This window comes from Rhincodon typus, chromosome 17 (genome assembly GCF_021869965.1).
Source record: "Rhincodon typus isolate 14 chromosome 17, sRhiTyp1.1, whole genome shotgun sequence".
Classification (NCBI taxonomy): Eukaryota; Metazoa; Chordata; class Chondrichthyes; order Orectolobiformes; family Rhincodontidae; genus Rhincodon; species Rhincodon typus.
This window is the reverse complement of record NC_063348.1, coordinates 33916609-33932174: the sequence shown is the minus strand read 5'-3', so window position 1 is coordinate 33932174 and position 15566 is coordinate 33916609. Positions and strand designations below refer to the sequence as shown.

Here is a 15566-nt window from a genome sequence, read left to right as displayed (position 1 = left end):
AGGGAGCACCGCTCAGTTCGAGGGCTGGTACTGAGGGAGCACTGCACTATTGGAGGGCTGATACTGAGGGAGCATTGCACTGCTGGAGGGTTAGTGCTGCAGGAGCACTGCACTATTGGAGGGTTACTGCTGCGGGAGCACTGCTCTGTTGGTGAGTTAGTTTTGAGGGAGCACTGCTCTGTCCGGGGATCAGTCGTGAAATGACAGAGGCGTGCCTTAGAGATATGAAATATACTAAGGCCCTGTCTGCCTGGAAACCTGCTGTATGCATATTGGCTTTTGTGTATCTGACACTGGAACAGTGGCTACACTTCAGTAATTACTTCATTTTGGTTGTAAAATACCTTGAGAAACATTAAGGTTGTAAATGGCACTATGGAAATACAAGTCTCAATTTTTTTCCCACTCAAAACAAAACACTGCAGATGCTGGAAATATTTAATAAAAACTAAGAGCTGCAGAAACTTAGTCAGGATTTACGGAGGGAGAAACAGAGTTAGCAAGTTCCAACCAGTTTAATTAACAGGTTTTTCAGGACACAAACACTGCTGCAATCAAGGTAGCTCAATACAAGACATTCATCATAGTTTTGGGTGACTGGAGCAGGTCAAGGAATTGATTTATCAACAAGTAAGCACTTAATGTCAGAGTAAAGATGGATATATCAGTGATAAAACAAAACTACAGTTCCTAATTCCTTACTTTGGGAATATTTAGGAAATAATTGTAGCGCCTGTCAAAGGCCAATCTTCCATGTAACACAACAGGTTTCATTGGAAAACTTGAAATAGAACTGAAGTGTTTGGAATTTTTTTGTTTGTGAAACAGATTACTTGCAATCCTTGCTTTGTACACTTGCTGTTTCTTGCTATTTTGTTGTAATTGTCTAATTTGCAAATAAAGCTGACTGATAGTTTTAACATGTTAGATTTTGCCACACTCGCAGCATAGGATATAAAACAAGATGTGAATTTCAATATGCTTTTCGCAACTCTCAGGGTGACCCAAAGCCTTCTGCAGCCAAGTAATAACGTTTTGAAGGGTATTCCTTGATATAAAGCAGCTGCCACTGTCTACAGCAAGACCCTACAAACAGCAACATGATAAATGACTGGCTTTCTTTTTGTTTTCAGTGATGTTGGTTGAGTGACCCTGAACGGAAATCTCCTATTCTTTCTAAAAATACTGCAATGGCATCCTTAACATCCATTTTTTTCATTCATTAACAGCAGAGGACATTGCTGACCAGGCAACATTTATTGCCCATCCCTAATTGCCCAGAAGGCAATTCAGAGTCAATCACATTGCTGTGGGTCTGGAGTCACATGTAGATCAGACCAGGTAAGGATGGCAGTTTCCTTCCCTAAAGGACATTAATGAATGAGATGGGATTTTCCCCAGCAATTGGCAATCGATTCATGGTCATCATTAGATTCTTAATTCCAGACTTTTTTTTAAAATTGAATTCAAATTCCATCACCTGCCGTGGCAGGATTTGAACCCAGGTCCCCAAAATGTTATCCAGGTCTCTGGATTAACAGTCCAGCAATAATACCACAAGGCCATTGCCTCCCCTATGCAAGGGGATACAGTTTAAGATCTCTCCAGAAAGACTGCACATCCATCTCTCAGTACTGCCCCTCTGACAGTGCAGTGTAGCCTTTGTATTACTCCTCCAATAGTGTATTGCTTCCTTAATACTCAGTTCTGTCCATTGAATAACTGGAGTGGGATTTGAATCCACAGCATTCTGACTCAGGGTGCTGCCTCCTTTGAGTCATAGCTGTGACCACACTGATGAGCAACCAGAAAAGCTGTCTTCTGTTCGACAGACATGAAGTTTGGGGTGATCTGGTCAGGGTCTTTAAAATTATGACATAGATTAAGAATGCCTTTTCCCTTCAGTTTAGGAATCCTGAACTCCTGAACAAGGAAGCCACATATGCAAATTGAGTTAAAGCACTTTAAAGGTGCATCTTGATATTAAACAGTCTACCAGACTTAAATGGTAAAAACTTGTAATATTCCCCAGATGGTTATGGATCCAAAATAATTTACAAAGGGACAGTTATGGAGAAGCACAATGAAGCTTCCTGTTGTTATCTAGAGGTCTCAGAGCCATAATTCCGAATCACTGCTCCCTGCTCCACGTCCCGTTTCCTAGCTTTGCTGTAATCTTGTTATCTGTTGAATGGGTTTCCTGGTGATTGAAAGCTCAGCAAAATTGAATCTCACATCCCAACATACCTGAGAGTGAAACATTGCAGAGCACTGCAGTGCAAAGTTGGGCTGTTCCAGGTTAGTCTCAGGACTGATGCGCAGTTGTGATTCGAGGTTATCATCTTCTTGCAGAGCTCCATCCATATTTGGATCTGAAATCACAGCAAAACGAATTTTAAAAATCTAACTTTTTTTTGTTTTAAATTGCTTTTTTACCAATATTTCAAATCAAAGAATATGATGCAGCACAGAAGTAGGCCATTCAATCCATTGTGCCTCTGATGGCTTTTTTGAAAGAATAAGCCAATTACTCACACTCCCCTGCTTTCCCCATATTTTCCTTTCCGTGTGCAGTATTTATTATTGAATTTGCTTCCATCATCTTATCAGGCATAGTGCCTTCCAGACCATACAGTGGTCCACAAACAAATCCTCATCAATCTGATTCTTTTTCCAATAGCCTTAAATCTGTGACCTTTGGAAACAATTTCTCCTCATATTTTCTATCAAAATAATCCAGAATTTTGAACGCCTCAGTTAAATCTCCTTCAGACCTCCTCTGCTGCAAGGAGAGCACCCTCAGCTTCTCTCACCTCTCCACATTAACTTAGGTCCACCTGGCAAGTATCCAGACTCATCATTGGTCATCCAATCCATGAGCCCCACAGCTAATCAGAAAGGAAACAGACTCTTCGCTAACCAATTGTGCGATTCTTAACTGACACCACATAGATTGCAGCAGTTCAAGTTGGTAGTTCATGATCTAATCAAGGACTATAAGAGATGGAGAATAAATGTTTGCCTTGCCAGCAGCACCCGCATATCATTACCAGATAAAATGTCAAAGAGTTCTCCTCCACAAGTTCAAATCTGTTTCACAAATAAAATCCAGAAACTTGATCAAGATTTCACTTTTAAAATTCAATTCCTGCCCCAGGGATTTTTCAGCAGTGTTCAGGATCTTAACGATCACTGCAGTATAGTCTTGTATTGCCATTTGCTATTCATATATCTGAAACAGATGGACTAGGTTGCAAGTGCAATAAACCACAGTAAAACAATTATACTGAGTCCAACTAGATGGAGATTTCCAAACAATCGCACATGCAGATATACAAAGGAACTGTGAGTGGGGAAGAGATCATTTAACCTCTCTAGTCTGTTCAATGAGACCATGGCTGATTTGTCACTAAGTGCCAGGCATCTCAGTCCTTGAAATGGAACACTTAAGCTACCATTGTGTCTAAGTTCACAAGGGAAACGTACCAACAGCTGAATTGACCCTCTGGTTAGTTATGGCATAGATTTTATGTGGATCTGAGTTGTCCTTTGAGTTGTCCTCCAGCAAAGTGAATGAGTCAATATTGTTGAGGGCACATCGGAAGTTAGCTTTCCATTTGGGTGGACCATCAGTACATTTCCCACTCACTGTTGCCCAACCCTGGAAAAGAAACAGCAACATTCTTTAGTAATTGACTGCAATGAACAGTACCAGAATGGTGACAATACAGTGCAGTGCTCCTTCAATACTATCTCTCTGACGCTGCAGTGCACCTTCAGTACTGACCCTCACACACCACAGTGCTCCCCCATACTGCCCCTTTGACAGTACTGCACTCCCTCAGTACTGCCTCTGAAACAGTGCAGCAATTTGTTTCTGCTGTACTGAGACTGCTGGCTAAGGTAATACACCAAAATCCCTTGAGTGGTTCTTGAAGTCACAACTTTACTACTCATAGGCAACAAAGTTACCTACTGAACCATGAGTGGACACTGGCACCTGTCTTTCCTCTCTATTCAAAGTACAGCAGTAGAGTTAAAATTAAGACAATGTAGTAGCCAAGGTATTTCCCCCAGCTATCATTGATAACAACAATTTGTCTGATCATCAACTCATTTCTGTTTGTGGGATCTTTCTATAAACAACTTAGCTACCACTTTTGTCTACGTAAGTTACATCACTTCATAAATGCCACACTGGTTGTGATGTTCCCTTTGTATGCCAAAGATGGGGAAGGTGCAACAGGAAAACTCCAATAATCATGTGATAAATATTGATATCAGGAGATCATTGATGTGACTAATAGTCTCCCAAAAGTCAGATGACCAATTGACATGTCAGGACCACTACATACCTTCAGAGTTTCTGTCCAGCCATCTTTATCATCTTTTAGGCCCTACAACATGCGCTTGTGTTTCACCTTGCTGATGGAACGGATGCAATGGGCTAGTGGTGTGTTCTCTGCATGGACTGCCAGGAACCTACCTCAGTCAGTTGGCACTGACCCTCACTGCATTGTACAGTGGATGAAGTTGTTGACTTGCTCACCAAGCTGGCTTGTTTTTGTTCAGATGTTTCATCACATGCTAGGTAACATCATCAGCGGAGCCTCCAAAGAAGCGATGTTATTCTACTTCGCTTGGAATTTATACTGTCTGGTCCGTTATGGTCAGTACTGCCATTTCTGGTTTTGATCTGTATGGGCTTGTATATGAGGTCCAATTCTATGTGTCTGTTGATTGCATTCTAGGTGGAGAACCATGCCTCTAAGAATTCCCGTGCGTGTCTATGTTTGGCTTGGGCTACTATGGTTAATTTGTCCAGTAGCCCAAGCCAAACACAAACACGCACTGGAATTCCTAGAGAGATGGTTCTCCACCCATACTTCAATCAACAAACATGTCGAATTGGACCCGATATACAAACCCATACAGATCAAAACCGGAAATGACAGTACTGACCATAACGGACCAGGCAGTATAAATTCCAAGAAGAGTAGAATAACATTGCTTCATCGGTGGCTCCACTGATGATGTCACCTAGCTTGGTGACGAAACGTCTGAACAAACACAAGCCAGCTTGGCGAGCAAGTTAACAACCGAGCTACAGATCTTTGCTAAAACTTTAAATTGTACAGTGGACTTTCATGACAGCCTTTGATTCACGTATATGTTACAACCACATGGTCTGGAACTACAGCACTGTTTCTGCAGTGCTGCCATGTCCAAATCCTGGTTCTCTCTCCTTAACAGCATTGAGGCTCTACCTACACCAAGTGGACTTAGCAGTTCAAGAAGACAGCTCACCCAGCACCTTCTTAGCGGCAATTAAGGATGGAAAATAAATGCTGGCATAGCCAGTGACACTCCTACTCCATGAACAAACAAAAAGGTAGCAGAGTAGTCGGAATTTAATGAAAAACAAATGAACAAACTCCAGTGCTGAAAACAAAAAAATGCTGGTGATCACAGCAGGTCAGGCAGCATCTACGGACAGAGAACAAGCTAGTGTTTCGAGTCTAGATAACTCTTCATCAGGACTGATGTGAAGTCTTCATGTCACTTCACGTCAGCTCTGATGAAGAGTCATCTAGACTTGAAATGTCAGATTACTTTCTCTCCACGGATGCTGCCTGACCTGCTGAGATCTCCAGCACTTTTTGTTTTCAGTACAGATTCGAGCACCTACAGTACTTTGCTCCTGCATTGAGCAAACTCCAGTGTTCTTTTTGAAGCCAGCTGCACAAGCAAAAACATCTATGATGGACTGCACACAGAATCTCCAGGACTGAAAAGAGTCTCCCCCAAGCAGATCACGTTTTCTCCAATTCAAGCGGCCAGCATTCCAGGAGAGAGCAAAGACTCAATCATAAGCAGGCTGGATAGCACAGATCGGGAAAAGCTGTTTCTGCTCAAAAAAAGCAAAAGGACAAGAGGGAATAGGTTTAAAGTGATGCGCAAACAAAACAGGTGGTAACGTCAGAAAAAGACTTTTTCACACAGTGAGATCTGGAAGGCGCTGCCTGGAAACATGGTGCAGCCATTTTCAATTGAGGCATTCAAAAGTGCTCTGGATGATTATTTGGATAGAAATATTGTGCAAGGGTGTCGGGAGAAAAAGGAGGAGGTTAGTAATGATAACACAGTGTGGAGCTGGAGGAACACAGCAGGCCAGGCACATCAGAGGAACAGGAAAGCTGACGTTTCGGGTCGGGACCGTTCTTCAGAAAATTTTCCAGAAAATGCCCCATGTGTACAAAGATATGTGGGTTGAGGATTGGCCTGTTTAAATCACATGAAGACTCTCAAAGCAACTCATAACTCTGGGGAGACGGAATGCTCAACTTGAGGGACATCCGCTGACCACAATGGCAGTGGGAGAATGCATATATCATATATATTGTGTTAGAACACTGGTAGGTTATCATCAGCATTTCTATGTTAGTTATCAATGTCTCAAACAACACTGAAATATTCTAAACTTCTGTGCATTCCAGGACAGGCACATTGTCCTTCTATTGTATCAGCCTCCATGCTGAATGTGATAAACCACTGATTTAGAGTCATAGTCACACAGCATGGAAATAGACCCTTCGGTCCAACTCGTCCATGCCAACCCGATATCCCAATCTGACCTCCTTCCATATGCCAGCATTTGGCCCATATCCCTCTAAACCCTTCCTTTTCATGTACCCATCCAGATGCCTTTTTAATGTTGTAACTGTACCAGCTTCCTCTGGCAGCTCATTCCATACACGCACTACCCTCTGCATGAAAAAGTTGGCCCTCAGGTCCTTTTTAAATCTTTTCCCTCTCACCTTAAACCTATGTCCTCTCGTTTTTGACTCCCCTACCCTGGGAAAAAGCCCTTGACTATTCCCCCTATCCATACTCCTCATGATTTTATAAAACTCTATAAGATCACCCCTCAGCCTCTGACGCTCCAGGGGAAAAAGCCCCAGTCTATTCCTGTAGATCTTTCCTGCACCCTCTCTACTTTACCAACATCCACCCTACAGAAGGCAGTATTCTAAAAGTGGCCTCACAGCCACAGCATAATGTCTCAATTCCCATACTACGTTCTGACCAATAAAGGCAAGCGTGCCAAATGTCTTCTTCACAACCCTGTCTACCTGCAACTCCAATTTCAAGCAACTATGCACCTGCACCTCTAAGTCTCTTTGTTCAGCAACACTCCCCACAACCCTACAATTAACCGTATAAGCTCTGCCCTTGATTGCCTTACCAAAATGCAACATCTCACATTTTCTAAATGAAACTCCACATGTCACTCCTCAGCCCATTTTGCCCATCAGATTAAGGTCTTGTTATACGCTAAGATAATCTTCTTCACTGTCCACTACACCACCTATTTTGGTGTCATCTGCAAACTCACTAACCATGCTTTCTATATTCATATCCCAATCATTTATAAAAATGACAAAAAGAAGTGGACCCAGCACTGACCCTTGTGGCACATGGCAGGTCACAGGCCTCCAGTCTGAAAAACAACCCTCCACCACCACCGGCTATCTCCTACTATCAATCCAATTTTGTGTCCAATTCGCTAGTTGCCCCTAGATCTAACCTTACTAACCAGTCTACCATGTGGAACTTTGTCAAGTGCTTTGCTGAAGTCCAGATAGACAACTCTGCCTTCATCACCTTTATCACCTCTTCAAAAAACTCAATCATCACGATTTCCCATGCACAAAGCCATGCTGACCTCTCTCTAATCAGTCCTTGCCTTTCCAAATGCATGGAAATCCTGTCCCTCAGAATCCCCTCCAACAACTTAGCCACCACTGATGTCAGGCTCACTGGTCTATAGTTCCCTGGCTTTTCCTTACAGCCTTTCATAAATAATGGCACCACATTAGCCACCCTCCAGACTTTGAATGTCCACTGTCATATCTCTCTTTGAGCGCTTATCACAGCTGTTGCAGGGGTTCAGGTGAGCTGGCGTGCAGCAAGGCTTGAAATGCTCCACCGATCCCTCAAGCTGCTAAGCACAGGGACAGCAAAGTGACACTTACAGTGTATTGAGACCCTCAGACAATGACAGCCAGAGAAAGTCTGCTGCTTGGGATTTCAAGTGTTTCGATAAAAATCAATTGCCAAATCATCACTTGGGAGCTTGATATTTACACACAGGAGGATCCCACACAGAAATACACAGACAGAGATATGCATCAATAGGCTGACATTATTAAGGTCACCATAGTCCTAGCAGACCAAAGACCTGCCCTCTGACATGAGAAATGACTGGTGGTGGTTAAACTTGAGGATCACCACACCTCGGGTGAGGAGAAAGATGGAGACGGAAATTCCTTCAGGAACCTCAGCTGGTCCAAGAATTGAACCCACACCATTGGCATCAATCTGCATCACAAACCAAATGACTGTACCACCTCCTCAACACATGTACAGTGACAAAAAGACAGCTACTCACTGACCCAAAACTGAATACTTAATTAAACCCAGTTATCAGATGTCAGGCTGCTGACTTATGAAAGGTCGAGTTATAAAATGAATTGGAGCATCAGGAGGTTATCGAGTTGATAAACTCGTTACAATCTTCCAAGAATAAAACGCTCCTTCAGTACCAACTCTCCTGATAGCTGTGCGCTCCCTCAGCACCCACCCTCCGACAGCGCTCCCTCAGCACCCACCCTCCGACAGCGCTCCCTCAGCACCCACCCTCCGACAGCGCTGAGCTCCCATGTCTGGAAGGAGATTTGAAACATTTTTTCAGTTTCAGAAGTGCTCTTGCTCAGGTGGATGGTGGAGCAGATACTCTGTCACTTTAAATCACTGCTTTTCTCTTCTCATAAGGAACAGACTGAATATTGTCAGGCTGTGCCCTAGACCATAGTTATTCTTCAACAATCACAAAACGCTGAGGAAACTCAGCAGGTCCGACAGCATCTGCGGCGAGAGAAACAGAGTTAACGTTTCCAGTCTGTACAACTTGTTCATAACTAAAGTTCCAGATCCAGACCTGCTGAGTTCCTCCAGCATTCTCTGCGCCTGTTTCAGATATCCAGCATCTGTGGGGTTTTCCTTTCGTTTGACAGCTATTCTGACTTCTCACCAAAGTCGCCATCACCCAGGGAATGGCTGATCATCACTTCCCCAACATCCTCAGCTGCCCATCATACAACAGCATCACCAAGGGATCTTGAGGATATGGCTGAGTTCATCTTCCATTTGAAAGAATAGGAATAGGCCATTACAACTCTCCACTGCGCCAGCAGAGGGAGCAGTGATAAGGGACCTTGTTGGTAAATAACAGGGCAGCAAAGAACCCAACGTTTTTATTTGATGTTTGGCATAGGGAGCATTTACAAACTTAACAATGCTGTGGGTTCCCTATATCGGACAGTCTCTACTAAGATTAGCTGATTGGTCTAACTTTACCATAATCCACTAACTTTCCAAGCTACACATCAAACTCTAATATTTCTTGAGAAGGACAGACTCCAATTGAAATTCGAATCTAATTAAAGAGAGCTTGGCCAACATTTTTCATTTTCTCAAAGCCAAAACATTTCAAACAGGAATCCCTATAGAGATAGACAACATCTAAAAGACTTGCATTGCCACAGCACCTTCTTGGATCATCAGACATCTCGACGTGCTGTACAGCCAAATTAGTACTTTTGAAGTTAATCACTGTTGTAACATTGGAATCAGACCAATCAATTTGTGCACAGCAAGCTCCCACAAGCAGTAGTGAGATAATTACCAAATAATCTCTTAATTTATTGGTTTTGACAAGAACACCATAGCATACTCTCCTGCTGTTCTTCAAATTAATGCCAAACAGTCTTTACATCCATCAGCGTCTAAATTTCTGAGCGGCGCTCCCTCAATACTGCCAATCTCATGCAAAATATCGGGTTCGGACTTTTTAATTCAGACATTTGCTCGCTCAGCCGCCTCATACTCCCGGGGACAAAGGGCTGACTGTAGAAACAGCATTAATTGTCTGCAGGCAACAGCTCACAAGCCGCTGCAAGTCCCTACCTTGAAGATGCTGTAATCATTCTCACACAGGTCCTGCCTGCCGGCGTGTTTCCAGGGAATACGGAACGTGGTTTTTTCTTTGTTCAGCCAACGCAGTCCATGATAACTGCCGCTGTTAATCTGAGCGATTAACCAGGATCGGAGCTGTGGTTTCTGGTTGTTCATTCTGTAAACAGATTGGGACAACGCTCTGTGTTTCAAACACGATGTACAGCAAAGCAAGATAACGAATTCTGCAATAGTACAAGGTGCAGATCAGACATGGAGACTTGTCCCCAGTAAATACATTCCTACAAGAGAGTGTGTCACCTCTGTTTGCCCATTGCAGAAATCACAAACATCAGTACACCACTCTGCTTTCAATTCAACGCACCCTGGCTCTGCAAAGCTCCTATATAGAGGTCTGGGCCACTCAGACACGTCACATACTAACAGGGAGGACCAACTTCTGCAATCCACACCCGCCCCTCCATAACCTCACTCAGCAGGCGGAGTTCACCTCTCTCCCCACCCCTCTCCACTCCCGCTGTTTGTGGTTTCATCACCTCACCACTGCGCAGATGGCCCGGCACTAGCCTCTGTTCTGATACTAGGCGCGGGTACTGTCATTTTCCAAATATGGCAATCCTGTTTCCTTTCCCTGAAATCACGTGGAATCCCGTCGAATTTGTAAGCTCAATTATTTCTAAGTTTCACTTTCCATTGTTGCACTGTTTGCCAAACAGAAATTGGCGCCAACTTTGCATATAGCCAATACTGTTCGCATAAAAAAGGGAAAGCCCTTTCATTTTGCCAGGCTTTGGGAAATTTTGTTTACCAATGAGTGAACATTATCAGCAAATAATTTGAAAGTGAGCAAAACCCAAACCCTCTGTCTGTTTCCAGGCCCTTGGAGAAATTCCTCTTCCCCAAACCACCCCTTGGACAGCTGTTTGAGTGTTACTTGTACTTGTGTGTTACAATGTGTGTTACTTGTACTTGAGTAACTCACCAAGTCTCCTCCAACCTTTCAAATCCATAACCTGTAAAAGTAGGAAGGCAAGGGCAGCAGACACACAGGCACACCACCAAACAGTTTCAAATGGTTCCTCAGTGATCTTCCCTCCATCATAACGTCAGAGGTGGACAGGTTAATTGATGTTTGGAACAATGTTCAGCAACATTTGTAACTCTAGATCCTGAAGCAGTCCTTGCCCATAGCAGCAAGACCTGGGTAACATTCAGTCGAGGGCTCATCAATGTCTCATAAGAGTAATGTATGTGCCACTCGAGTAGCAGGCGAAGATCATGTTGCAATAAAACTGAATCTCCATTTGATATTCAGAGGTAGCGCCATTTCTAAATTCCCCTCCATTAATATCCTGGGGCTTGTCATTGACCAGAAACCAGACTGGACCAGCCATATAAATAAATGTGGCTATAAAATCAGATCAGAGTCTGGGGATTCTGCAGTAAATAACTCACCTTGTGACTTATAAAGCTTTCCACCATATAAAAGGCACAAGTGAGGAGCATAATAGAATGAAAAAAATCAACCCAAAGAACTGCAGATGCTAGAAATCAGAAACACAAACAGAAATTGCTGGAAAAACTCAGCAAGCCTGGCAGCATCTGTAGAGAGAAAGCAAAGTTAATATTTTTGGTCCAGTTACCCTTCTTCAGAAGTCTGCTGAGTTTTTCCAGCATGATAGAATGATCCCCACTTGACTGGATGGCAGCGGCTTCAATAACACCCAGGAAGATTGACAACATTCGGGAAAAAGTTTTCCACTTGCTCAGCATCCCCTTTCATTGCCTTAAACATTCACTCCCTCCACATCCAGTGCATAGCGGCAACATCATTTTCCATCTACAGGTTACACTACAGCAAATCACCGAGTCTCCACTGGCAACATCTTCTGAACCTGCACCCTCAATCACCTCGAAGAACAAGGCCAGCAGTTACATTGCTTTGCAACACCACCGTAGCAGGTTCCCTGCTGAGTCACACACCTTACAACTATATCAATTTTCCTTCACTATTGTTGAGTTATAATCCGGCAACTCCCTTCCGAGTAGTGTTGTGGCAATACCTACATTCCAAAGGCAGAGCATTCAAGAAGACAGCTCACCAGTACTTCTCAAGAGCAATTAGTGGTGGATGAAAAATGATAGCTTTAGCAGCAATGCTTTTTTTTCTCAGGAATGCATTAAACAACACTTCCAGGCTGTGTCTCAGTTGTTGGCACCCTTTCTTAACTCTGAGTTAGAAGGTGTGGGTTTCAGTCCCACTCAAGGGCTTAAGTAAAACAATCTGGGATACTCTCCAGTGAACTACTGAGGGAATCCTGCATTGTTGGAGGGTCAGTGTTGAGGGAACACTGCATTGATGGAAAGGCAGCACTGAGGAAACATTACTGTGGGAGGTTCATTATTGAAGGAACACTACACTGTTGGAGGAGCAGTATTGAGGGAGCTCTACATTGTTGGTGGGTCAGTACTGATGGAGTACTGCGCAACTGGAGGATCAGTCCTGAGGAAACACTGAACTATTGAAGGGTCAGTACTATGAGACACTGCATTTTTGGAGGATCAGTACTGTGGGAGTGTTGCACTGTCAGAAGATCAGTACTATGGGAGTGCTGCACTTTTGGAGGGTCAGTACGGTGGGAGTGCTGCACTTTTGGAGGGTCAGTACTGTGGGATTGCTGCACTTTTGGAGGGTCAGTACTGTGGGAGTGCTGCACTTTTGGAGGGTCAGTACTGTGGGATTGCTGCACTTTTGGAGGGTCAGTACTGTGGGATTGCTGTACTTTTGGAGGGTCAGTACTGTGGGATTGCTGCACTGTCAGAAGGTCAGTACTACGGAATGCTGCACTTTTGGAGGGTCAGTACAGTGGGAGTGCTGCAGTATTGGAGGACCAGTACTGTGGGACTGTTGCATTGTTGAAGGATCAGTACTGTGGGAATGTTGCATTGTTGAAGGATCAGTACTGTGGGAATGTTGCATTGTTGGAGGATCAGTACTGTGGGAGTGCTGCATTGTTGGAGGATCAGTACTGTGGGAGTGCTGCATTGTTAGAGGAGCTGTACTGATGGACCACTGCACTGTAAGATATGCAGTACTGAGGATGTGTTGCACTGCCAGTGGTGCAGTTCTGAGTGAGTACAGCACTCTTGATGGGCAAAATGGAGAGAGTATTACATCGTTGAAGCAGCAGTCTATCATTGAATCTTTAAACTGAGTCCTCTTCTGGAGGATAGAAAAGCTTCCTTGGCACTATCTTAAACAGCTGATATATACCCCCAGTATCCCAGTTAGTATTTGTTCCTCAATCAACACCAGTAAAATAGATTATCTGGTCATTATCGCATTGCTGTTTGTGGGATCTTACTGGACGCAAATTGGCTGCTGCATTTCCTGTGTTATAACAGTGACAACATTTCACTGGCTGCAAAGTTCTTTGAGACATCCAATGGTCCTGAAAGGAGCTACTGAAATGCAGTGTTTGTTCTCCCTTTCACAGCCACCCTGTGTTCAATTTACTTTTTCACCCTGTCAGTTGAAATTAATGCTGTATGTTCTACTTTATACATCCATAGAAAATACAAAAAGTGCAACGGATGAGCAGGAATTACTTTCATTTCCATTTCATTTATACTTTAAGAATGACAAAAACGAGTATTGAAGAATGCTGTATTGACCTCAGAAAAGTAGAACTAACAGACGTTTCAGCCAGTGTAGGAATTCCCTTACATCCAATGCTAGTGGCAGTGCTGAGTGTCAGGATTTAATGCTAGAACCCAGTGTCATTTTGTAACATCAATGTCCAGTACATAATATTTTTGCCAGTGTTGGTAGCCAGTTGTCATGTCCAGTGTCAATACCTGTGTCAGTGTCAGTACTATTGCCTAGCACCCAGTGTCAACATCAATAATCTTCAATAAAAGTTGTGTTGGTTACAAATGATACCACTGAACCCGGAATTTTCATATGAACAAGGACTCTGCTTGCAGGCAAAACTTTGGGTGGAACTGATTTTGAAATGCAGTAGCAATTGCCCAAACCAGGACTCTAACCCGCTGCCTGCCTCATTCCTGCCAGGTGAGGAATGCTAATATCAACCCTTTGCTTCTTAATGTGGTCACTGGATGGGATCTAATAATCTGAGAGCAGATAGTTCAGAGCCACTTGCTGCCACTTGGTATCTGAGCACTGAAGCAAAACCCTCTGGTCAGAACCGCAGGGTCAACATCTGTGCATTACTCATTGTAAGTACCACTTTGACTCCATGCCCTGTACTGAATGGCATCAGATGTTCTGCCAGTGCATAAACAATGGTGTTGTTGTTCTGTGCATAATGTAACAAGAAACTTTGTTCATTCTACCCTGGTTTCTCTCTGTCTGTACCTGCTATCAAAACATCACCCAATGCTAAATGTTCCATTATGTATTTCTATAAATATCATCTTACAATCAGATACAAGACCTGCTGCTGGTTTCAGTCCAACATAAGCAAATAAACATTGGATGATGAAGACAGTAGTGTAGTTACATTAACTGGTGACTAAGTAAGATGACTGTTTCAGTAGTCAGCATAAATGTATTAACAAAATGTTGTGTCTGGCTAGCTGGACTGAATTTATTAAAAGATAACTAGGACAGCCATTGAGAGTAACGCAGTAGCTAGGGCCTACTGGATTTTGGCAAGGCATTTGATGATGGTCCATGTGGCATTTTGGTCAGAGATTAAAAGATGACAGGATCCAAGGGCAAGTGGAAAGTTGGATCCATAAATGGCTTAGTTGCTGAGCGCAGAAGATAACGGTCAAATGGTGGTGTGACTAGAACGCTGTCTTTGGAGGGGTTTTGCAGTAATGGGTCTCTAGCTATTTTTGATATATATACATATCTCAATGACTTAGATTTAAACCTAAAAGCCTAATTAAGGTTTTGCAAATTAAATGAAAATTGGCTGCATGGAAAAAAGCTTTTAATTGCAGGAAGACATAATGGGCTTGTTAGGTTGACCGAAAAGTGGCAAATGATATTCAAACTGGAGGATTAAGAGGTCATGCATTTGGAGAGAACAAACGAGGCGAATGACTGTCAAATAAACAAGAGATGCAAAGAAATCTTGGAGAGCATGTCGACAAATCCCTGAAAGTAGCAGGATTGGTAGATAAGATGGTTGCGAAGGCATCTGGAATACTTTCCTTTGTTAGCTTAGACTGTGATAAGGTATGTGATTTATATATATTTTAATATTATTTATTTTAACATATGAATGCTGTACTAGCTACATGTGGGACTTGGTCTATGTGTATGAGGGGGATTAATGATTATTTCTTGTGCCGTCATGTTTTTTTTAAAACCATTGTGGCCAATGCTCTGTACTTTCCACCCCTACCTGCCTTAGTATGTACAGGGACATTAAATCTGGATCCAGGTGACTTAGCAACTTCAAATAGAGCCAACCTTTTAACATCTCCCTGTATTAATTTTTAACAGACCCTGTATCTTAACTGCTTCCTCTTGACTATGAGTTTGGTACCAT

General features: G+C 43.0%; 1 protein-coding gene across 1 annotated transcript in view; it reads right to left on the bottom strand.

The window, feature by feature from the left end:
• LOC109935038 (interferon regulatory factor 8-like) overlaps positions 1–10429 on the bottom strand; it is an 18522-nt gene extending 8093 nt beyond the window's left edge. Inside the window, exons 1-4 of the mRNA XM_048607340.1 lie at positions 10403–10429; positions 10030–10195; positions 3487–3661; positions 2248–2372 (exon numbers count right to left, since the gene is read on the bottom strand). Coding sequence (XP_048463297.1) covers positions 2248–2372; positions 3487–3661; positions 10030–10194 — 465 coding nt within the window. The 5' untranslated portion in view covers position 10195; positions 10403–10429. The remainder of the gene's footprint in view (positions 1–2247; positions 2373–3486; positions 3662–10029; positions 10196–10402) is intronic.
• Positions 10430–15566: the final 5137 nt, after the last annotated feature.